The sequence below is a fragment of the Chiloscyllium punctatum genome, chromosome 25 (genome assembly GCF_047496795.1).
Source record: "Chiloscyllium punctatum isolate Juve2018m chromosome 25, sChiPun1.3, whole genome shotgun sequence".
In the NCBI taxonomy this organism is placed as follows: domain Eukaryota; kingdom Metazoa; phylum Chordata; class Chondrichthyes; order Orectolobiformes; family Hemiscylliidae; genus Chiloscyllium; species Chiloscyllium punctatum.
Window position 1 is genome coordinate 48,239,419 of NC_092763.1, and position 25,576 is coordinate 48,264,994.

The window sequence follows — 25,576 nt, forward strand, 5'->3', positions numbered from 1 at the left end:
TCCAACCACAGGGATGAATGTAGATTTCTCCAGCTTCCTCATTTCCCCTCCCTCCACCTTATCTCAGTCCCAACCTCTGGATTCAGCACCACCCTCTTGACCTGCAATCTTCTTCCCAACTTCTCCACCCCCACCCCCTCTCCAGCCTTTCACCCTCACCTCCTTCCACCTATCATATTCCCAGTGCCCTCCCCCAAATTTCACCACCCCCCCACCTTTTAAAATCAGCCCGCTTGGCACACCAGCCTCATTCCTGAAGAAGGGCTTATGCCCGAAATGTCGATTCTCCTGCTCCTCAGATGCTGCCTGACTTGCTGCACCTTTCCAGCACCACACTTTTCAACCCAATTAAAATTCCCAAAGTCAAAGCAGTTGATGAGACATATTTATGCATCTTTGCTTACACAACTGCAGCAATGCAAATGACTAAGGTTCCCTTCATTAGCGGCAGTTATACAAGGCAAAAACACCTTAAGTTGCTTGATATAGTAAAGGAACCATAATTGGATATTTTTCTTTCTTCCTCAGATTCAATTGCTTGTGGTAAGTTAGCTTTACACAAAAAAAAATCAATGAACATAGACAAAGCTTTTCTGGACCACTTTGAAACTCGTTATTTGCTACAGCTTATCACTTTATGATTGAAATAATGGATTTACAACATTCTCTCATTTTTGATTAAACAAATTTAAACATTTAACAGATATTCAATATTCAAAGAGTTAAATATTAGCCAAAAGGAGCTCAGTGCCACACATTCCACAGAACAGAACAAAGGCAGCCAGCCATCATGTTACCAGTGTAATGATTCTTAACCATTCCGTTCCTGCTTTTCCCAAAGAGTAAGTCTTCACTTTTGACCAAGATTAGAATCAACAATCCAACATTTTACCATTAGACATTTCCATTTAACACTAATTTTGTAAGTTTAGCTTGCAGGTTTGGTTGGGTCTGTATTGGTCATTTTGGAGGTGGGAATAGAGTAAATAGATGAAGTCTTTTCTCTAGGTGGGGGGGTCCAGAACTAGAGGGCATAGGTTTAGGGTGAGGGGGAAAAAAATTTTAAAAGGGACAACTTTTTCATGCAGAGGGTGGTGTGTGTATGGAATGAGCTGCCAGAGACTGGTACAATTACAACATTTTAAAGGCATCTGGATGGGTACGTGAATAGGAAGTGTTCAGAGGGATATGGGCCATGTGCTTGCAAATGGGACTAGATTAGGTTAGGATACTCAGTCAGCATGGACGAGTTGGACCAAAGAGTCTGTTTCTGTGCTGTACATCTCTATGACTTTATGACTTGCATCAGAACTGACAGTAGAGCACTGATTTCCTAAGTCAGAAGGTAAATTAATGCTGACTTGCAGTATTTAAGGACAATAGCAACAATCAGCTCTTGTCTTTGGTTATCAATTGGTTTAGCATAATCAGTCCTAGGAAGATTACTTTGTATCTAATTTTCTCATGTTTTCCCCAGTTTGTTATGGTTAATTTTACAGCAACCTAATTATACCTCGGAGTTAATGGTTCCTTTATTCAGCCTGTATCTAAAAACACTCAGTTTGATGGAATCATGGATCAGATTCCATTAGTTATGCTCACAGTTGACCCATCCTCCTGGTATGGACAGGCTTAGTGAAGTGGTTACTCTTGAAAAGGTAGGAATGGCAGAACAGCAGAATGAAAGAACATCCAGTAAAGACCCAAAAACAGCACGTGACAAGTAACAGAGGAACCTCGACTATCCGAAGGAGATTGAGGTCCCAATAGAAACATTACAAAGATGTGTTTCCAACACTGATCACATCTTTTGTTTACAGTGATTAAACAGGCACCATCTCCAAATGACTAACCTCCCGCCTCTCTCTCTCTCTCTCTCTCTCTCTCTCTCTCTCTCTCTCTCCCCCCATACTTTTCCTGGAGTTCAACAGAGGGGTGTACCTTAAACCCCCTTCCCCAGATAATCTTTCCAACATTGTCCTGTAGAGGGCAAAGGTGGAACCTGTCAAAAATTTGCAGTAAAAGGTTATGTGTGCGTGCGAGTGCGTGTGTGCACAGGCGTTATTTGGAGACTTAGCCCCCAAAAGCAGCAGCAGCTGCAGCAGCAACAGTCTTATCGTTGGTGTACAGTCCCAGAGAGAGGGCAGGGGTGGATGGGGGCGGGGGATCGTTTGAGGATTGGGGGGGAAAAAAAGAGAGAGATGTTGGATGGTCTTTGGGGGGGGGGGAACAGCATTGGAGGGGGTTTGGGGAGATGTTGGGGGGCGGGGGTGGGCAGTGTTGGATTGGGATAGGGGGTGCGGGTTTGGGCAGGGGGAAGGGTCTCACACTCTGCTGTGCTGCTGCAGTCTCCTGAATGGGGAACAGACTTTAAAAGCTCCGAGCCCCAGAGGAAAGGCATTTAAATCGATTAACCGAATAATTGATTATCCAAACGAAATAGTGCCCGCCTATCTTGTTCGGTTAAAATTGAGATTCCCCTGCTTTCTTCGACCATTATGGGTCAGACCTCATGGAACTGAGAAAGAAGAAAGGGATGATCTCCTTACTGGGATCATATTATGCACCCCCTAATAGTCAGAGGGAAATTGAGAAACAAATTTGGAAAGAGATTTCTGTAAGAATAATAGGGTGGTTATGGTTGGGAATTTTAACTTTCCAAACAGATTGGGACTGCTATAGTGTTAAGGGTTTGGATGGAGAGGAATTTGTTAAGTGTGTACAAGAACATTTTCTAATTCAGTATGTGGATGTACCTACTAGAGAAGGTGCAAAACTTGACCTACTCTTGGAAAATAAGGCAGGGCAGGTGACTGAGGTGATCTTGCAGAGGTTTATAAAATCATGGAGGGGCATTGATAAGATAAATAGAAAAGACCTTTCCCTGGGTGGGAGTCCAGAACTAGACAGCATGCGTTTAGGGTGAGAGGGGAAGAAAAAATAAGGGACTTAAGAGGCAACTTTTTCAGAGAAGGTGGTGGGTGTATGGAATGAGCTGCCAGAGTAAGTGGTGGAGGTTGGTGCAATTAAAGCATTTAAAAGTCATCTGGATGGGTATATGAGCCAAGCGCTGCCAAATGGGACTAGATTAGGTTAGGATATCTGGTCAGCATGGACGTTGGACCGAAGGGTCTGTTTCCATGCTGTACATCTCCATGACTCATACAGCAAAAGAAAGACAATTTTCACCCCACCGTACTAGTCATCGCATGGCCTCCCTATGTCAGATTGCCAACACAGCAGCAAATTAATGACACAATCACAATGTAATTCAAGTCACTGTGTTAAATCAAATGAATGTTTCCAAAGGTGAAAAGGCGAGGTTTGTTTTATTCTCTTAAGATGTCACCATCAACACTGAAAAATTCCATTACAAACCAAAGGGGCACCCTCTCAACAAATGAGAACAAAAAAGATAAACGACCTTTTATCACTTCTAAAGATCTCCCCTCTCTGGAATGGAACAATTTGCCATGATGGTGAAGTGGTCCAGCTGGTTTTCTGTCAGTTACCACAAATATTTGTCAGTGCTGCAGGCAAACATGAGTGAAACATTGCTCCGTTGGTTCACTCCAATGTCACTTTGTGCATTTCAAATGATCGAAACCAGATTTTTAAAACTCAATACATTTGAGTATTATCAACTCATATCCACAGAGCAGAATTGAAATATATACTGATATTCATGAGTCTATTACCCAGGAATATTTCACAAGACATTGTAGAGACATAATTTCTATACATCAAATTAGTGCTAGCCATAAGCTGATGTTGATACTAAATGCAACAAGCTCCAGAATCCTGGCAACTATGCAACTGAATAAAAGATGCAATGATTAATATATATTTCACAACCACTTTCATATTTAATATAAATGGTAGTTCAAACAAGAGCTATTCCACTTGGCTATAAAAAGTTTTTTTCCCCCTTCTTTTAGTTGATGTGAGCTAATAGAAGAGAGCCAGTAATAGAAGACTGAAATAAAGACAGCTTCAAAAGGAAAATTGGTGGAAAATTTGCCCCAAAGCATCGAATAACAACATTTATAGCCACTTTGAAAAGCTGCTTTCATATGAAACCACACAGCCACTAACACAGGGAAGCTCATAGTAAACATGTCCTGCAGAAGGGCCTCCCAGCATTAGGTTCTGCCAAACAGCTGGCTGTCAAATGTTCACAAACCACACATTTTCTCCTCATTCACAAACCTGACTAATCAATAGCTAATACAGGTATTAAAATCCACATAAATAAAGAATGAACTGCACCACTAAACAGCTCAGACGGCAGAAGCACCTTACATTGCAACTAGCCATAAAAGTCACTGTGCTTCTCAATTTAGTTGTAGCTGGGCTGTAGTTTAAGCAGTACATTGAAACCAATGTCCATGCCATGAAAAGATGATGGAAAAACACCAAGGTTTTGACCATGATTCAGGAGGTTTTCAACAAGGCTCACTCCAGAACCTGGGCACCCAAAAAAAACATCAATACCAACATTTCAGTGCAATACTGAAGGGGTGCTGCATGGTTAGAGATACCATCTTTTGGATGAGACATTTAAACAAAACCCCATCTGCCTTTTCAGGCTAGCGCAAACACCCCATTGTGTTATTTCAAAGAGGAACAGGTGAGTTTTGCCTTTTAACCAGCCAATATTTATCCCTTAATCCATATGACAGAAACAGATTACCTGGTCATTGTCATAGAGTCATGGAGATGTACAGTATGGAACCAGACCCTTCAGTCCAACCTGTCCATGCCGATCAGATATCCCAACCCAATCTAGTCCCACCTGCCAGCACCCGGCCCATATCCCTCCAAACCCTTCCTATTCATATATCCATCCAAATGCCTCTTAAATGTTGCAATTGTACCAGCCTCCACCAATTCCTCTGGCAGCTCATTCCATACATTCACCACTCTCTGCGTGAAAAAGTTGCCCCTTAGGTCTCTTTTATATCTTTCCCTCTCACCCTAAACCTATGCCCTCTAGTTCTGGACTTCCCGATTGCAGGGAAAAGACTGTCTATTTATCCTATCCATGCCCCTCATAATTTTGTAAACCTCTATAAGGTCACCCCTCAGCCTCTGACGCTCCAGGGAAAACAGCCCCAGCCTGTTCAGCCTCTCCCTGTAGCTCAAATCCTCCAACCCTGGCAACATCCTTGTAAATCTTTTCTGAACCCTTTCAAGTTTCACAACATCTTTCCGACAGGAAGGAGACCAGAACTGCACGCAATATTCCAACAGTTGCACAATGTTGATTGACATTATTTTCTGAACGTAACTTCATATCCTTTATTACTCTAGTCAAAAGTATTTTATTATCTCAAAATGCTTTATGGCCATCAGATGGTCACAAAAGGTGTGAATGCATAATCCAATGTCTCCCAGTGGATACTGCACAGCTTTCCCTGTAAGGAAGGAATAGGATAAGGTTTCACTGTGACAGAATTCATACTCAAATATCCTTCAACACTGAAGCTGTGCTCATTGGTGAAAGTTGTCAACACCTCTGGATCCATAGCCTGATAAATACTCAAACTTCTGAGAGCTTGGGAGAAAACTAAAAGCTTAAAAGAAATACAATTGAATTTCAAAATGTCCCCAAAAATCCTCTTTCTACAGCTGACTTGCTTAGTTGTCAGAAGGGAGTGACATCATTAACATTTTTAACAATTAAATTTCAGTAATCCAACCAAGATAAAAGATAACAGCACAGTTTGATTTTTTTTTAAGTAGCACATGGTATGAAAGAAAGGCCTGTCACTAACCTGTTAGCCACATTTATGTGAATATCAAAAAACAAACAGTCCCTAAAATACAGATACTCAGTCATGAAAAGGGTTATTCAAGAAAGTCTTCAATGTGTTATACCTACTAGTAGAAAAATATAATTACACAATGAATGCTGTGATTAGCTCCTTAATCCTTACCCTGCTGAATAAACAGCAACAGCATCCAGTTAGGTGGTGAGTAACCCATGTGCTGCTGAATAAACAGCAAATCAATCCAAAGCAATAGTAACCCTCATCCTGCTGATCTGTTCTATCCAGTTACAGTCAGTAATCCTCAAAATGCTGCCTAATATGTATCTCTGACTCGGTAACGGGTGTATCTCTCTCCATGCAGTAACTGCAGTTCTATGTAGTTACTGAGTTATCCTTTCTTTGCTGAACAAGTCCATTCAGTTACACAGATTAATACTGAACAGCAAGTCTGTTTGGTCACACAGAGCAATCATCCTACTCTATGAATAACCATATTCATACTGAAAGACATGGCTTGCCTGCACAAGGAGTACTCCTTCCCAAGCTGAATAAGCAGAAATTACTTACAGTAATAAATCCTGGGAGGGAAAGGCAAGTGCTCCTATAGGATTATCTCTCATCAAAATTTCTTGTGTTAATTCCAAACACAGCAGGTGGTGGACTATGCTTGTCATTTTTTGGATGTCTGCCTTCTGTACCAAAATGGGGACTGGTGAGATAGCAATTACACTTGTTACATTAATGCAGCAGCTTAATGAGCTGAATATCTAACAGCACAAACAGATGCCCTCCAAATATTCACTCAGTTTAAATACTTATAAGTGAGAACTATCTGGTTAAATATATCACTTATTGTGTTACTAAGTAACAGAGACTGGAAGATCCAATGTTTGATGTTTAGTCTGCAGTGAATCAGGTAATCTGGGCCAGATCAACACTTGGGGTGGGATATTTGACCTCAATCCCCTTGGGTTAGAGGGAACAAATGTAAAAGTCAATCAAGGCTCCAGTGCTAACCACCTTAAATATCAAGTGACTCACCCTAAACATGAAGTGAGAACAAGATTATACCCATGTGTGGTAGCTAGCTCCCCTGTGCCCTGTGGTAAAATAGCACTACAGGCTTACACTTGAAATCTCAATACCTCAGTAAAATAGTGGTGCCCATGGAATCCAGCCAAAGTCAACTATTCCAGGAGAAAGGGAGTAGCAGTCGATTCCCCTCAGTGATTTTAACAAATTGACTGGAGAAGAAATAACCAGTGGTGGGATGTCAAATGTCCTGTGCTAGAGAAAAGCCTAGACCCTGACTGTGATGTTTTGCATCACATGGTGCTGCTTTTATCTTCAAAGCAACATAATCCAGTGACATCAAAGAAACCACTCCACTACAAAGGAAACAAACTGAAAAGCTATAATTTATGTGAAAAATGTACCCAAAACTACCAGGTGCATGACTATTTTTAAAAAAAAATCTGGATGGAAGAGGGTGGGTAGGTTCAGATGACAATCACCAATTCACCCTGCTGTCCCTTATGGGAGCTCCAAGACAAGTACATTTGAACAGTGTTCTATGGATCCAGGTGTGCTGGAGCCTTGTAGCACAGAGTGGCATAAAACTCACATTGCAATTCATAAAAGCACATTAAACTACAGCTTAAAAATTCAAAATCCATCATGACCAATAATTGGCTTAAATAAATTAATTGATCACAAGCAAAATGAGGCAAGTCCGACATATACTGAGAGTATCACCCTAGAGTTTAAGGAAAGAATGCTTAGGTTGTCTGGACACAGTAGGTAGGCTGTGGAATAGTCAGGCTGAAGCACAAACAAAAGAACCAAATTCCATGGGTGAGGGGAGAAAATAAAGGCAAGTTCTTCCCATTGCTTTTTAAAGAGAAACAGGAATTCAAGTTTGAAACATCATAATGGACATATAGTCTCACTTCAACTCTTCATCCAGGACAATGCTTCTGGAGTGGAATACTATTGCTTCAAGGTTTGTCATTGGTGAGAACGAAAACAATTCAAGGTGACATCACAAAATGTTATAGCACAGTTACTTAGGTGGAATTCCCTTACGTGCTTGCTACAGGGCGGCACGGTGACTTCAGAGTTAGCCTGGCTGCCTCACAGCACCAGGGACCCAGGTTCAACTGGGTGACTGATTGTGTGGAGTTTGCATGTTCTTCCAGTGTTTGCACAGGTTTCCATCAGGTGCTCTGGTTTCCTTCCATAGTCCAAAGATGAGCAGCTTAGGTGGGTGGGCATGCCAAATTGTTTGCAATGTCCAGGGACATGCAAGCTAGGTGGGTTAGCCCTGATAAATGCATGGTTATGGGAATAGGGTTGGTTTGGGTGGGATGCTCTTGAGGATCAGTGTGACTCAATGGGTAGAATGGCCTCTTTCCACACTGTAGGGATTCTATGACTCAATGATGACCTGCCCATTGTTTAATTTAAAGACTTCTCCCTACTACTGATGCCAGTGCACCAGGAACCATTTGTCTGACACCCATTACTCAGCTTTCCAGAGATTACCACCTTTGGGGATTTGTTCTTCAATATTTTGCCTAGTTCCTCATACTATTTACACAGAAACTCTTTCTTTGTCCAACCTATGCCACTGGTTTCTTCATGGTGAGGCCTCTTCTGGAATACTAATGTCTAATTTCTGTTACCCAGTTATAGGAAGGCTATTAAGCTGGAGATGGTTCAAAAAGAGATTTATCCAGATGTTGCCATGTATGGATGAGTAAGAGTTATAAAGAAAGGCTAGATAGGCTGGGAATTCTTTTAAATAAACAAGAGCATACAAGGTTGAGAGGCGACCTTATAGAAGTTTATAAAATACTGAGAGGCATAGATAGAGTTAATGGTAGTTATCTTTTCCCTAAGATGGGGGATTTCAAGATGAGGGGGCACAGTTAAGGTTAGGGGGAAAGAGAGAGATTTTAAAAAACACAACGGGCAATTCTTTCTTTACACAGCGTTGAAATGAACTTCCTGAGGAAGTGGTGGATGAGAGTACAAGTACAACATTTAGAAGATATTTGGATAAGTACCTGAATAGGAAAGGCTTGGAGAGATAGGGGCCAGGAGCAGAGAGGTGGGACTGGTTTAGTTTGGGGTTATACTTGGTGTGGACTGGGTAGACAGCTTCTGTGCAGTACGACTATGACCATGGCAATAAGATCCTCCCCCTACCATTCCAAATTCCTGTCCAGCTCTGAGCAGATGACCTGAAACTTTCCACTGGATAAACAACAGTAGCCTTATGGACTCATTCTTGGTGACATAGAAAAAGAATCTATCCCCCTCACTATACTATTCCCTAAAACCATTACATTCCTTTTTGCTACCTTCACTTTAATGGCTTCCTGTAGCACAGTGCCATGATCAGTGAACTCTTCCACCTACCCTCATTCTCATCGAAACAGGCTAAAAGAGCCCGGAACAATTGGACTGGTGTTGGACAACTGCAAAGTCTGAAGCTCCTACCCAAAAATCTCCATATCTGCATCACGTGCAGTCTCAACCCCTTTCCCTGACCACTCACCAAATTAGAAGACTCTATTCTGAGAGGCGTGACTACCTCTTGGTATACAGTAGACAGATAATGTTTTCCCATCCCCAGTACGTCTAAATGCATATAGTTTGGCCTTCAGCTCATTAGCTGAGCCAAAGCTACTACAGATGTGTTTGTCCTGGATCATACTGGCATTCAGGAGCTCTTACAAGATGCAACCATGACACATCACCTGTTCTGTCATCTATGATGCATATTTTTAAATTAACTATACAAATAAATTCAGTTATTCTTATACTGATATATTTAAACAACTATCAGCAGCTCTTGTTACACCTTAAAAATAGAATAGACGACAATATCTGGGGAACGAAGATCAACAAATCTAGATGATACTGAAAAGATATTATAGCAGCATTTCAAAACTCTCCTCTACCCCATAAATGTTTTGTTTTTGTGCAGACCAGTGAAGCCCAAATACATAAAAACTGTAACGCCCTCCCTCAAAAGGAGGCCCTCACTAATGAGATGGTTCATGCAAAATAACTTGATGTTAAATAACTTTCAACCAATGACTATTAAATCAGGATTTAAAATAATCAATTCCTCAATTGTGCTAATTTTTAAGCAAAGCTACTTCAATAAGTTTTTATATCAATTCAAACATAAGGGAACATTAGGGATGTTCTCGACAATTAATATCTAAAAATAACTCTTAGGCAACCTGTACAATGCAGTCTGCTTTAGACAGAAGTTCTAGTTGGCAAGCACAGGTTAAATACTACTAAATAATAATAATTCAAAATTTAATCAAATTAACTTAATTTGTTTCCTTAACAGTTTTGAATTACAAAGAACCCTAAAACAAGATCAAAATAACTATATTGGCTTTAATTTATTTCTGGGCTATGAGTGAGCTACATCTACATCAATGAAACAAACTAAAAAGCAGAGTGTGGTTCAAAATGAGGATAAATGGCACTAATTGTTTTATATTGCATTAAAGCTAAATTGCACTAATAGAGAATTTATCAGAGTCTCTTTGTGGTCAGCTGCACATAACCATGTCCCACAGTCCAAACAGAACTCTAAATCAGTGCAAGATTATATATATTCACCATACATTTGCATGCTGAGTGTTCCTGATTTAAGCAAAGTATTTAAATAGAAGCTCATGAGACAAGTAAAAATATTCTATTCTAATTATCTAACAATTAATACTCAGCACCATGAAATACATTCCATTCCTAGTCTTCACCTGGAGACCAAAACACACTTTGCAACTCTAATCACTTTTATATTAAATTAGTTGAGGTTTTTTTGCAGTGGACTGCTGAATTGTTAATTGAACAGTTTGCTAAAAAAAATGTTCTTTTTACCTGTTCTGTACAAAGAATTTCTTGGCACACACACCAGTGAGGTGGAAAGTGGAACGAAAAAAAACAGGATATCATAGGGTGTGGTGTGTTTTTCTTACTTTTGAGATCAAGAACAAACTACTGATTCTCTCAGATAGCTCAATTTTTCTTAAGCATTTAAAACCCAGTGAATGTGAAAATACATCCAACTGAGACAATAGTTTATTTTTAAAAAATGTTAAACTTTTTGTAACAATAGTTGTGATGTTCAAAGGGCACATTGTAATAAAAACAATCTTCATTCCTGTCCTGAAGTTGCTAAGTACTGTGTGTTACAACATAGTTGACCAAGTAACATTTATCCCCTACAACTCATCTAAATTGCTCATACAAGGCTAACAATCCATGTTCGAAAAGTGTGGCACTGGAAAAAGCACGGAGATCAGGCAGCATTCGGGAGCAGGTCAGTCACTGTTTCAGGCATAAACTCGTCATCAGGAATTCCTGAAGGGCTTAAGCCCGAAACATCGACTCACCTGCTCCTCCGATGCTGCCTGACCTGCTGTGTCTTTTACAGCACCACACTTATCAACTCTGACTCTCCAGCACATGCAGTCTGATCTTTCTCCATCAATCCATGTTAGTTGGCTATCTTAATTGAAGACCAACATTACTAAATTCATTTCTACCCTCATCCAACTTTAAATTATTTGATTTCCAGCAGGGGCCTCTGGATTGCATTCAGAATGTCAGATTTTATGCTCTTATCCCATGGTGTTGGGGACAATCACTAGTTTTCATGCGACTGTGCTCGGTTTCCATTTAACTAACACAGAGTACACACCTGTTGAACCTGGTAATTTCCTGGCCTGGAACTTCATGTAGTACATTTAGTAACTCTACCATTGGAAATATCATCAGTTTAAATTCTCAGACACAAATTTTACTGCAACACTTCAAAGTACCTTAAAAGAAACAGATATGCACTCCTCTTCAAGCATTACTACAATGCAGCTGGGTATAATCCAAAGAAATTCACCACTAAAAGAGATTAAGTGGTAGAGTTAAAAATACATACATGGAATGATTTGCAAACCCTAACACATATTCATAACCACACCTTGTGTACAATATAACAACCTCCTGCATAAATCTATACATGTGAAAAGGGTAGAAGATGTAAAGAGGAGCCTAACATTTAATTAAGAGTTTGTAAATTCTATGAGATATTCTCTAAACAAACAGGTTTTTTTTGGTACTTGTTCTTTTGATCTTCTGAGGAATGACAGTCAGCTAATCCCCCACTGGGGGTTCAGATCTGGATCATATTTACCATTTTGTTCCTTTAGCCATCCAATCACTGTACTTGAGGAAAGTCCAATAATTAATAAAAAAAGGAAAGAACCGTAGATGCTAGAAATCAGAACTAAATACAAAAATTGCTGGAAAAGCTCATCAGGTCCACCAGCACATGGAGGGAAAGCAGAGTTAACATTTTGGATCCAGTTCTGAAGAAAGGTCACTGGACCAGAAACATCAACTCAGATTTCTCTCCACATGCTCCCAGACATGCTGAGTTTTTCCAGCAATTTCTGTTTCTGCTCCCAATAATTAATGGGTCATTAAATCAAGGGCCTGGCTGAATGTTTCAGAGGACTTTCAAAATTCTAATGCAATGCTCAAAAGTCTGTCTTTGTATTGTCCAGTTTCAGTTTAGAATCTGAGAGATTAGCAGCCCTGAGCTGGTGCTTGCATGACTAAATTCAGCTCCCTTATTCTTACAGAAAAATCATCACTCAACCAAAGTAGCACAAAATAGACATTCATTCATTTCATTGTTGGTGGTGAGGCAGCATGGATGTGGATTTGTTTATGCAATAGTCATTATAATTCATAAAATGTAAAGAAAGCCTGTCTAATTTATGAATGATAAGCTGCTCTGCGCATCCAGATATTATTGTCTGATTGTTCAGTCCTACACTTCTGTTTACTCATTTGAAAATGAGTGTCTTTTAACATCACTTAAAAAGTTGTGGATTGCTACTTATTGTATTTGTAACAGACGTGTGTTGCATTATGTGTAAAGCAAATCTCAATTGTTCAGCATACTTTGCTGAAACAAGAAAACATTAAAAATAAATGTATAAATATTTTCTGCTCTGCTTGTATCTTACTTAAATAATTTTTCTCTTAGATCTTCTAATTTTCAGTGTGTTGTCCAGAAGGCATCAATACACTTCCACAGAGGCCAGTGGGCAAATGCTTCAAAAGATGTCAGAGGACTTCCAACTAGAGGAGTTGATGATGTCAAGCCTATCCTATCCCTGTTCCATGCAAAAACATTCCAGGACTTTGAATGGCAAGCAGAAGGTGCTTCCCTTACTCCCTGAACCAGACGGAATGAGACCATTTGTTGAGACTCCACCACCAACTAATTTAGCACAGGCAGGATGATACCAAAGACCTTCCTGGCCTACTTTGGCTCAAATACTAACTGATTAGGAAGCTCACGACTTTTTTTGTTTCAATGCTGGGTGGATTGAATTAACATTATTCATTAATGCACACAAAGACAATGCCTTTGCAATTATGAGGAACAAAAGATGAAAGGTCAGAAGAGTAATGATCATAACAAAGACATGGTGAGATTGCTTTATGTTATACCATTTAACACAAGTCCAAACCATTCTAACTGATTATTATACATTTTAAAATCTATAAAGGGAATAGAGGTGCCCCTATATAGATGCTGAACAAAGTTATTGTCTGATCTTGCACCTTCAAAGTATATGACTGACCTCAGTATCAAAGTGATTATGTATTTAAAAACCCTTTGGGTGAAATGTAATCTGGGTCCTGAACATTTCAAATCTAATTAAATATAACCAATCTGCCAATTAAAGGAACCTTACACTTCAATTTTGTTTGAACTCAAGTACTTAAATTTAAAATGTCATTTATGAGACAAGACAGGAGATCAAAATTAATAGCATTTTCCTACAGAATAAAAAAAAGTGATACCTGAAGAAATTCTGGAGGCCATTTAATTAATTTTCTTGCAAGGCTCCTTTAAGATATTAATGAGAAATTTCCTTAATCATTTTTTGTCATTAACCTCAGATGAAATCAGAACTTTCAGTCCTTGCATCTTTCTGCATCTAATCCAGTGGTGTCATAGTAATGTCATTCATATTATAAAGGCCCAAGCACTGAGGATACGGGTTCAAATTCATAACAGCATTTTGCAAAATTTAAATGAGGAATATAATACTAGTCTTTTGACTAAAACCCATCTGATTCACTAGTATCCTTTAGAAAAAGAAATTAGCTATCTTTATGCGGTCTGGTCTACATGCGATTCCAGACTCTCATTAATGAGAGGAAGACAATTAGGGATAAGGAATCCTATGCTAGCTTTGCCAGTGACGCCTGAACTTCAAAAAGAAAAACAAGATCTTTCAACTACTCCATTCTAATCAGACACCTTAACATTATGCCATTCTGCAGAGAGAGAAAAAAAAAGGTTAAGGCTCCTACATATACGCTGCTCATCCAGAAACTGCATGGCATTTCCTCCCCAAGTGGCCAGCCAAATTTCACTCCTCGGTCTTCTACATGAGAGATCAGTGCTAAAGTATAGCATCCGTCGAAACTGTCCTCGCATAGATGGATTGGTTATTTCAGATAGTGGTTGCTCATCAAGACCTTAACCCTGAAATAGCATTGGAAAGCGGATAGTAATTATAACTCTGGTTTTATATGCCTGAAATGTGACTGCAGCTGTGTTACGAAATAGCTTTGTTCAATATGTTCTTTTACTATAATCATGCTGTATTATCCCTCCTTATCTTCTCAACCTCTGCACAGCATTCTATACAGTGTCCCATGCAATTCAACTCAAATCATTGTTAATGAGTTGGATATGAATGCAGGAGAACTAATTAGCAAGGTTTCAGGTGACTCAAAAATTTGTGGTGTTGTTCTGAGAGGAAGATGGTCTCAGGCTACAGTTTGATATTGATCAGCTGGTAAATTGGACAGAACAACAGCGGATAGAATTTAATCCCGCTAAGAGTGGTGTAATGCATTTTGGGAAGTCTAATAAGGGATTGATTTACATTGTGAATGGTAGGTTTCTTGAGAGTACTGAGGAACAAAAGAGTTTTGGTGTACAAATGCAAGATTCCCAAAAATGTCAGCACAGGTTGTGGTGAAGGCAGCATACCGATGCTTGTCTTCATTAGCTCAGGGTACAGAATATAGCAGCAGGGATGTCTGCTTGCAACTTTATTGAGCATTGATTAGATCACAGATGAAATACTGTGTGCAATCCTGGTTGCCACATGACTGGAAGGATGTGATTGGTCTGGAGAGAGTGGAGAAGATTCACCAGGATGTTAAATAAAAGTGGAAAGAACTGCAGATGCTGTTAATCTGAAACAAAAACAAAACTTGCTCAAAAAGCTCAGCTGATCTGGCAGCATGTACAGAGAGAGAAATCAGAGTTAATGTTTTGGGTCGGATCACCCTTCCCTACTTGCTGTATCTGCATACTAACTTTTGCCAGTGCATGTGTTTTCTTTTATATATATTTCCTTCCAAAATGGACAATTCCATATCTTCCCACGTTATTCTATTTGCAAGAACTTTTCCCACTAATTTAACCTATATCCCTTTGTTGCTTCCTTGTATCATATTCATAACTTTCTTGCCCATCTTTGTATCAATAGCAAGTTCAGAAAATGTATCTTCAGTCCTTACAAAAATTGACAAGTTGAGACCCTAGTTTAGACTGTAGCAGTTCCCCAATTACTGCCATCAGGTTAATATGCCTGTAATCTCCCATTTTCTCTCACTTTCTTTTCAGAAACAGTGATTATATTTACTACCTCCCAAGCAACAGGAACCATTCAAGAACTTATCAATTGAGGGAAGATGATCACCACCACATTCACTCTGTTTACAGTCACCTTTGCAATATTTGTATTTATATCCAGGGAAGTTGCAACTTTCAATTCCATTAAATTTCTCCAGTTTTATTTACTAATACTATTTTTTTTTCTATCATCATGCTTGCCTTTCCTTGGATCTTTAGTGTTTCTGGAAGGTTAACTGTATCACCTCCATATCATTCAATCCAGGGTCAGTTATATTACCTATGCCACACTTCCTGGCAGGTCTGAAGAAAAATCATACCAGACTTGAAATTTGTACTCTGATTTTGAACCAGACCAAACTCCATGCAAATAGATCAAGGAGACTGCTTAGACACTAACTTTTATCTTATTTGAAGACAAGTGTAAGATGCTGTCTTCCAGATATAATTTGATTGGTCACATTACTCAACTTTAAGCAAAGCACACTTTATGCTTACATCCAGTTAAAATACAGAAGGAAGAAAGAAATGGTATAATTCTATCGCAAAAACATAACAGAACAATAGCAGAATGGACTAGTTGGACCAAAGGGTCGGATTCTGTGCTGTACATCTTTAGTACTCTATGACTCTATAATAGATTAGTTAACAAATAAACAGCAACTGTTCTAATGTCGTAACATTCATAAGCACACCCGTGCCAAAGGCAAAGTCAGTAACACATTGTCTGATATGCAATTCTGACAGCAGAAAGGATGCCCAAACTTTTAGCTGTAACAGAGAGAGATGTAACTGCTCCCACAACCCACTTTCAAACCCCAACTGCTGAATGCTAAACTAAAACCCTGTTTCTGTGGGAGCCTGACTCCATCCACTCATATTGCTTCTATTGTTCCAGCTTCTTAAAAAAAATCCCCAATGCCTTCCAAGCTGTTGGAACAAACCGCTCACTACCTCTCTCTCAATAGTTCTTCAATGAAAAAAAAGGACAAAATCTCTCTCTTAAGGTCATAGTAACATCACATTCTGTTTCTCTAACCACAGATGCAGCCAGACCTGGTGGATTTCTACAGCATTGTGTGTTTGTGGCGCAAATTCTGTCATGCCTTTTGTAAATAGATACACAGAAATACCTACCATATAGTTTTTTTAAAAATCTCTGCTTATTTTTACAAGCAACATTTGGTAACTTTGACAGTTCTTTGCAGCATGCTAATTCCAATGAATAGACTTGCTTGTGCATAAACTATTAGCAATCTAAAAGGGTGTCTTGCCTTTCTCAAATGGTCTCTTACCTCCCATAGAGGGAGAATTAATGCTTCAAAAAGTTGTCTCAACTACATCTAAAGTAACAGCATACTTCGCCAAAGGGTATCCTGACTGTCCAAACATATCCAAAAGGACCAAACCTGCTTTTCCCTCATTTAATCTGCAAACATTGGGTTTCAGATATCTATTTTACCAAGGGATGCAGGAGTGTGAAAAGCTGATGACTTAAATGGTCAACTGCTTCTCAAACACGCATGTGTGAATCCCAAACCAACTCCCTATATGCACCTACAAAAATGTGAATTATGAAGATCCAAAATAAGAGCAGTTATAAACCATTCAGCCCTTAAACTATTCAATATGATCAGAGCTGAACTGTTTTGAATTTGCACCTACTCCCAATAACATTTGATGACCCTTCCTCAAGAATGTATCCATCTCAGTCTTAAAAATATTCAGTAATCCTCCACCACACTAAGGCAGAGGCCCTAAGTTGCACAACTCAAAATACCTCTCCTGATCAATAAACCCCTATTTTTAAAACAGTGCCCTATGGTTCTCTACTGACCCACAAGAGGAAACATCTTTTCCATGTTCATCTTGTCAAAATCAGTTGGGATTTTATACACTTCAAACAAGTCAGCCCACACTGTAATCTAATGGAAATGAGCCCAGTTTATCCAAACTATCTTCTTAAGACCAGTCACTCTGTTCGGAGATGAAACTTAAGATTTTTTTTCTATTTTTGCTACAATTAAGGGGGCTCTCTGACAAGGAAATGTCTGGGCCATAATATTGGTTTAGTATCCCTGCAACTTTCTAATTCTCCATTATCAGTTCTCCTGCTTCTGTACATTGTTGGTTTATGTGTGTTTTTGTCAATCTTTCCTTCTTTAATACCTATAAAAGCTTTTATAGTCTGTTTTTAGACTTCCCCAAGTTCACTACAGTATGAAATGAATGAATTAGGTGGGCATTGCAAAATAAGTATTCAAAGTTAGGATGATAATGGAGGCAAAGCAGTCATCCAAATTAAAATTTCAAAAGACTGACATTTAGCATTGAGTTCAGATTAAAACGGTCTATTATCTTAAAGGAAGGCAAATCAACTCCTAACAATCAAGAACATTTTAGGCTCTGAAGAAAAATAGTAGAATCTGTTAGATTAAATACTTCTTGTTCATCAAGCTAAATATGCAGATTAATTCCTTTATATTGCCATTCCTCTAAACATCGTAAACATAGAGCAGATCCACAAGACTACCAACCTGCAGTTACAGTGAAAAACCAAGGACAGGAAATCAAATCAGAACAAAGAAAAAAATATGATAAAGCATGGTTAATGATTGGATTGCCAACCTCTTTGGTTCAATTGAATAACTTTCAAAAGGCCTCCATGGGGAACCTGGATAATGCACAATATGGCATAATCTTGTTTCTCAAACTCAACTTCTGTTCAAATTTCGCCGGAGTTTACCAAGGGCAGAATTAAGTGGACAGTAGGGGGAGGGGCAGATACAACATTGTCCAATATTTGGGTAGTTACATCACGCCACCTGCTGGAGATACTAGCTCAATACTCTGACACCAAGTCAGGAAGATAGGGAGAGGCAGAGTGGATTAGAAAGAAAATCTCACCCACTCGCATTGCAAAACATCCAATCTTGCAAATAGCAACCGTAAAATGAAAATTTTTTAAAAAGGCATCTCAAACAGATGTATGTAAATTGATTGTATGAACATTGGTTGCAAGCGAGGGCGAGAGAGGAAAAGGATGAACAGGAAGGAGAGTGAACAAGGTGAATTGATCTCCAATGCCTTTGAAATGTCTGATTAACAAATATAAAAGTGTGCTGAAAGATTGATCTTTTACAACTTTTTGGCTGAAATCTAAACGACAAGGAGATTTTTTTTCCCAAGTATCTGGATAACTGTATTTGTCCTGTAAACTTCTAAAGTAGTGGCTGGATTCCTTGTCTCAGACAAGAGGGTTAATCAGTAGTGTTTCCGTCCTTCACTCAAGCCCCATCCTATTTCTATGTCAATTTCATTTTCGTGGTAAAAAAAAAGGGACAGTGTACTCATGGAACTGCTTTTTTTAAACCCCTGAAGACAGAGTGTGAGGCTGTTTAATCCCTTCATGTCCTCCAAAATTGGATGAAGAAGAAATAATCAGGTTTTTTTTAATAAATTGGTTGCGTCCCATTTTCACTTTACTCTGGGACTTTTCAAAATGAAGAACTACAACACGCAGGGAAATGGTGCCACACATTTCTAAATGGGCGCTCACGCCATGCAAAATTATTTGCCTTACTTCAGCTCTCACTTTGCAACAGACACAACATGATGAAGTATTATAAATTACATCCAGACACACCCTGATCATATCAAACCGGCAGTGCAGGTGGCATTGCAATAGTATTCCTGCTAAGTTTGCACCATACAAGGAAGTACATGCATTCGATTTCCTATTGTATTGAATACACAGAACTTTTGTGCACTACAAGGCACACATTTTGCTCTACTGGATATGGTAATACATTAGACAATGTAATATACAGTATAACACAGTGGTGAATGCATTGAACTCTATATGGAATGCAATTGTACTCCTGAATTGCAAAATTACATTAGGGATGGCGAGTGGTTTTTTTTTTAAAAAAAGAGGTTTTACTCCTTGCTTTCAGTGTTCCACCCGAGTTACAATATTGGTGTAGGGATGGGCATCTCCTAACTCCGACGCACCTTTTCATCGGCCTTTTCCTCTCCCGGGTCTGCAAGTTGGTGGGTCCCGTGTGACTCGCAAATTAATACCCGTCAGCTAAGAGAATAACTGGACTCATGAAAAAAAAAGTGCAACACCTCTGCCCAAACAAACAACCGGCGGGACAAATCAAGCCGGCCGGAGTCTGCGGGGAAACCGGGGAGTTTCCGAAACAGAGGAGAACGCGCCAGCCCTGGTCAATTTCAAACTACTTTCACAATCGGCAACTTCCAGTGTTGCTCTGTCTTGCACCCAGTGCTGTACTGTTTTGACACCAATTTAGGTATTTATTCTGACTGGTTGTTATTCGGTGTCCCTAAAACATATTGACTTTCCGGGCACCGAATCCTCCAGTTGCTAGGAGGGCGTATATATCTTTCCCTGTCGGTCCTGCACGGAGAGAGAAGGTCGGTTTGTTTTTTTCCAAAAAGGCCGGGCGTGGAAGTTGCTGCGTGACCGTGACCGAACTTCCCAAGACTCGAGAGTGTCGGGGAGAACAGCAACAATCCCGCAACGGTTTGCGAAAAGATGCCCAAACGGGCCTGTCAAGTGCACACATGCATTACATTCCGAGGTTTAACACTGGGAATCGGTGGGAGCCGTTTGGGGGGGGGGGGGGGGGAGAAAGAGGCTGCACTGGACCTGAAGGAGGGATTCTGAGCTAACTGAACCTGATTCAGCTCCCTACACTTCACAAGACCAAACTTCAGTACAAAAAAAAGGATCGTCGTGAGAGAGAAAAAACGTAACTGAGTTTGTATCCAGAATTGCAACCATGCTCCTCTTCCCTTGTCTACAAGCGGTGTTTCTGTAAAAGGTCAACGCGCCCCCACTTATATTATCTCAGCGCCTTGGGAATGTGGAAGGTGAGGTGCTCAGAGGGGACCAAATAGCTCCCCCTCTCCCCACCTCAAACAGAACAAAGAGCGAGATTCACGTTCACTCGGCTTTCAGATTCCACCCAAACTCCACAAGCAACGGCAAGGGACAACCTCTGAAAGCCGTGATCAAGAACCGATCGGGTGTGCCGTGGCCCGCGGTAAGGGGGGGGGGTGGGAAAGGACTCTCGCCATGCTCAGATTGCCGCCTGCATACCTTCCTGAGCCAGGACCTGAAGTTGCAGACTTGCGCCCTCAGTAAGTCTCGGCAGCCGGGTAGGTACCTGGGCGCCGCCTCCATTCACAACAAGACATGGAACTGCTACAAAAGACCAGGCAAGGATCCCAGCAACCGCGTTCCAGCTCACTTCCACTTATCTATCTAATGGAATTCAGTATGTTTAAAAACAAAAAAAAAACCAACTTACTTGGTGTTTTGGGAATGCCAAGCGACAGTGTCTAAACTCTTGGCTAACGGAAGAGCACTCCTGCACAGCGCGAATATAACTCCCCAGTAATATTTCCAGAGCGAGTCCCATTTAGCCATTCTCCAGACTGAGGTAAGGCAAGTCAGAAATTAGCGGATTTCTAAGGAATGCCTGGCTCACTCTCTTGATACAGTGTTTCTGGATTGTATCCTTGTGTGTCGCGTCAGTGTTATATCCCTCTCTGAATGGAATCCGTTTGTTGTCTCTGCGTTAAAGCAAGAATGTTTCCTTATCCACAGGAATGTATCCCTCTCTCGGGGCGTGGTGGGGAGGGGGGGGAAATACCTTTCTTCCCCCTTTCCCAATCACTCCCTGTGAAGCTGCACACTCTTGGTTTGTGAACTCCTGCGGTTTCTGCGAGAGCTGGCTCCGCTCTCAGCGCCTTCTCCTGTGTCTCCCGCTGTGAGGATGGCTATCTCAGGAGTGGGGGGGGGGACTCAGACCACTGCGAGCTGCGGGATGTCCATGTGCAACGTCGCTACTTTTCGGGGCTTGCCTGCTCGCTGAGATTCCGCTCGGTCCGAGCTGCCGGGATCTGGCGGATGCTGCCTCCTTCTCTTGAGTCGCTCGTCGCTCTCTGCCCACCTAACCTGCCCCTACCTCCTCGTCCCGCCTCTCAGGCACGCTGCAGACACCACTCACCCTCCAACCAATCACTGGCGTTCTGGGCACCTCCCAACCAATCAAACCACAGCCGAGAGGGGTCCTCACGCAAAGCTCTTAAAGCCAAATTGAAACATTGTCCAAATCGACAGGAAACTTTCAACCACTGGATGCTGCCTAGTCTACCAACAGGGTTATAGTCATCAGGATTTAATCAGCAATTTATAATGACTGCGAAGCTATCGTTTCATTGTGTCGTAATCACTTGTACATTATTACAACTTTAACAAATTTCGTTAAATGTTCTCTCTCCTTCCCTCAAAATGCACATTTGAACTAATGTTTTACAGATTGAGAGATTACCAGGTGCCAGCATCATAGGTACGTGTGTGTTAACTTGGAAATCGCGTGTGGTTTGAAATCCGAGCTTCGAGAGACGTTTAGGTTCGAGCCACGGAGTTAGCCTCTGGGTACGAGAGTTCCTAGTCAGCGGAAGCTCAGAGTAACCTCAGTGAACCATCCCTAAAATCTGATGAAATGAAATCCGATTGGGACCCCAGAACATTAGGGCTAATGGAACAGGGGGAGCGCAGTCACAGCTGATTCCTTCCAGTAGTGTACAACACTATAGTTCAGCACAAAGATTGGGAACTGCATTATTTCAACAACGAAAGGTTTTTTTCCCCTCTAAATGAGTGATCATGCTTTCTAACAATCAATAAAGGCTTGTCAAGTAGATTCAAAATCTAACTCAAACTGGGAGAAATCACCACTGTCACCGAGCTGACATGAATTCACTATTGGTGTAAAATCTGGTGATAACATGGAACCAGCAACATTATAAATCACCCAAAGCTCAGCTGTTCTATGAGTGGTGTAGCTGAGCTTGTCAGAGCAGTAAGTCCTTGGTTTAAGGCCTGCTTTGTGCTGAGTTTGGTGATTGATTAGAGCATTGAAAGCGATACCTCAACCGGTCTGTGACAGAGCCACAAGCAGGAAGAAAAGTGCACTGAGTGGAATCCTCACCAGTGACATTTACTGCTCGAGGAAAGGGAATCCATGAGATGGTGAGAGCCCGAAAGAGGGCGAAACAAACTGATGTACAAGCTTGGGAAAGATGACAATTCCGTTCACATACCGGGCTGTTCCTCAGACCCCAAAACACAGCCTGCCTCTCCCTCACGTCAGTCTGCTTTACCTTTACCTCTCTCTGCCTCACCCTCACCTCTCTCTTGCCTCATCTTCATCCCATTCTCAACCTCTCTCTGCCTCACCCCACCCCAAGCCGCTGTGAATCCGTTCATGATACAATGTTTAGATGGATGCTTGAAAAACGAATGCTAAAAGACCGTTGGGCCAGTGATAATATAAAGACGATTTTGATCCGTTTTGGATCAACATTGAAAGCGATTACACACAGCGGTGTGAATCGGATTGGCAGACAATAATCAGCAAGTTGCAATGCTTCGAACTCTTAAAACATTCATTAATGGGATGGGGGCGTCACTGGCTGGCCGGCAGTCATTGCTGTTCCCTAGTTGTTCCTATTTGAGGCAAAATTAGAAATTGCTGGAAAAGCACAGCAAGTCTCAGCATCTGTGGAGAGAAATCAGAATTAACATTTCGGGTCGAGTGACCCTTCCTGAGAACGTATTGTCCCTATTTGAGATGTGCTCATGCAGACGGTGGTGGTGGGGTCGAGCTTTCTAGTTTCCGTAATTGAAGAGGTTACTGTTTTTGTAACATCTGTAACCCCCCGCCCCGCAGATTTCTCGTTGTGTCTCTACCCTTTTCTGTGGACGTGTCTGTGTGCGTTGTTCTCTCTCTTTCGTCTTGGCACGTGCAAATTATATTCCCCTTTTCTAAACAAACTTGTTTCGCTGTCATCAGTTGGTGAATTTAACCCGCAGTGACCAGAGCGGTTAAACTCCTGTAGTGGGCACCGACAGCAGAACTCTATTCTTTGGCAAAGTAAATCACTCCTGAGAGCTTCGCTATCAAACTGAGTTTCCTTTGAGGTCCCTTGTGTTGAAAATGTTATTCTAGGAATATCCTTCAGATGTGTTTCACGTAAACTAGTACTTCTGCCTTGTTTCATCCCTATCTCTGGCGGGAATTGGCATCAATGCTGCAATATCTAACGGTTCGAGGGAGCATTGGGACTGGTTGTCTTTGTGGGTCGAGAAGCATTAATTTAAATGATTCTTTAAAAATAAAACTTCTAGTTTGAAATAAACATAGCGTTCTAAAGTTTATACTTTTGGGAAATAATTACTTGTTAAAACATAAAAGTAATAGGGGAACAGAAAATGGAACACAAAGAACAATGTATTTGGAACCCAGTTAATCATCGCATTGCCACAATTCTCACTCCAACAGAAGAGGCGAGTCCAGCCTAAACCTGCACAGAAATTACAGAAATATCATTAGCGTTAGGCATGTCACTGCATATAAAGAAAACAAAAGAAGCATTTTTTAAAGTGGCAATTTTAGAGCCGAGCTATTTACCTGAAGGAGGATTTAGTCGAACTCGCTCACTGCTAGTTTCGGTTTGCATTTACTGTAGTTAGGAGCGGCTTACTTGTCTTATTCTTCCGTTATTATAAAATGCCAGGTTACATTTCGCAACCACTCTCCATAATGGAAATATACCTTGCAGCATTTTCCGAGGGTGCGGGCGAGGTGAAAGGAGGAAAATGCGAACATTCCGCACGAGGCAGCGATACAAGAATAAAAAGCTGGGAGTGTGAGGCGCAGACAAATTCTACCGATTTGGAACACTTCTGAGAGCGCGGTGTGGGTTGGCAAACTGGAAGATTTTAATGAGAGAGACCAGAGAAAGCGAGACAGGGACTAACCACAAACCTGTTAGTGAAGCAAAGTGAATGAAGAGTAATATGTAGATAATAGGATCTGTGTTGGATGGACAGTGTGATGATCAACACGACCTGCAATCGTTGGATTTGTTTCATAATTTTCACGAATTGACATTGCCTGTCTTAAAATAGCATCCTCTAAATCTACTGCATTTAAGAGAGGGGTGACAAAGTCTTGCAAAATTACGAAAGAGCTGAGTGTCAGAGTTTACTCTCAATGTAATTAGAATCACAGCAGAATACGTATTTTAACTGCTTGCATGTTAGGAAGAGAATTGTGAGTTGTGATTTGTTCAGGGATAGTTAAGGAGATCAATTGTTTTCAGAATGTCAGTGGATGACTGCGAAACAAGAAGTAAGGAATAACTGAATTAGCTGATATATGTATAGGTACTTAGGCGTACACATAACAATATTCTCAAGTAACAATTTTTAAATCTTAGAAGTATTTTGTTTAAAATACATTTATTTTCTTGTTACTTTTTCTGTTATTATTGATATTTTAATTCTCAGCACCGTACACGAAGGATGCCATGTATTCAAGGTTCTGGTAAGCGGACTCGCTGAAAAGCGTTTCCTCGTTGCCTGCAAGTGATATTTTATTCTGCGGTAACCAGCGCCTCCTACCGTCAGTAATTCTATCGTACTTCCGGCTCGACCACTTGAACCAACAGAACGTAACAAGCCAGCATAGGCTGCGAGCAGGGTATCTTTTCGAATCAACACCAACTGCGGCAGTCTGATTCATTTTGTGTTACTGCCGCTTAATGCTTTCTATGAATTTCATATCCTGTTATAACCTTCCACAGCGGGCAACTTGGGCTACAATGTGCCATCTGTGTCATCCTTAACAAATTCCAGTGCAGATTCTCGCATTATGCTTTCAGTATGTTTCCCACTCCTCTAACTCTGTCATCGCGGATGTGAGTAAAGTTGACTGGGCCTGTATTTATTGCCTATCCTAATTCCATTTAAACTGATAGTGATCTGCCTTCTTGAACTATACAGTCCTTGAGGGTAGAGTGTCACTTTGTAGAAAAGCCTTTGTTAGGGAGTTCCACTGTTGACCCAGAAATAGTGTAGGATGGGCGATATAGTTCTGAGTCAGAATGGAATGTTGCTTGGAGGAAAACTTGCAGGTGGGTGCCCACATATCCA

The 25,576-nt window shown here is 40.7% G+C and overlaps 1 protein-coding gene across 1 annotated transcript in view; it reads right to left on the reverse strand.

Annotated features, from left to right (window-relative positions):
* efnb1 (ephrin-B1) overlaps window positions 1-21,535 on the reverse strand; it is a 232,508-nt gene extending 210,973 nt beyond the window's left edge. The window contains exon 1 of the mRNA XM_072595209.1: window positions 20,880-21,535. Coding sequence (XP_072451310.1) covers window positions 20,880-20,998 — 119 coding nt within the window. The 5' untranslated portion in view covers window positions 20,999-21,535. The remainder of the gene's footprint in view (window positions 1-20,879) is intronic.
* Window positions 21,536-25,576: the final 4,041 nt, after the last annotated feature.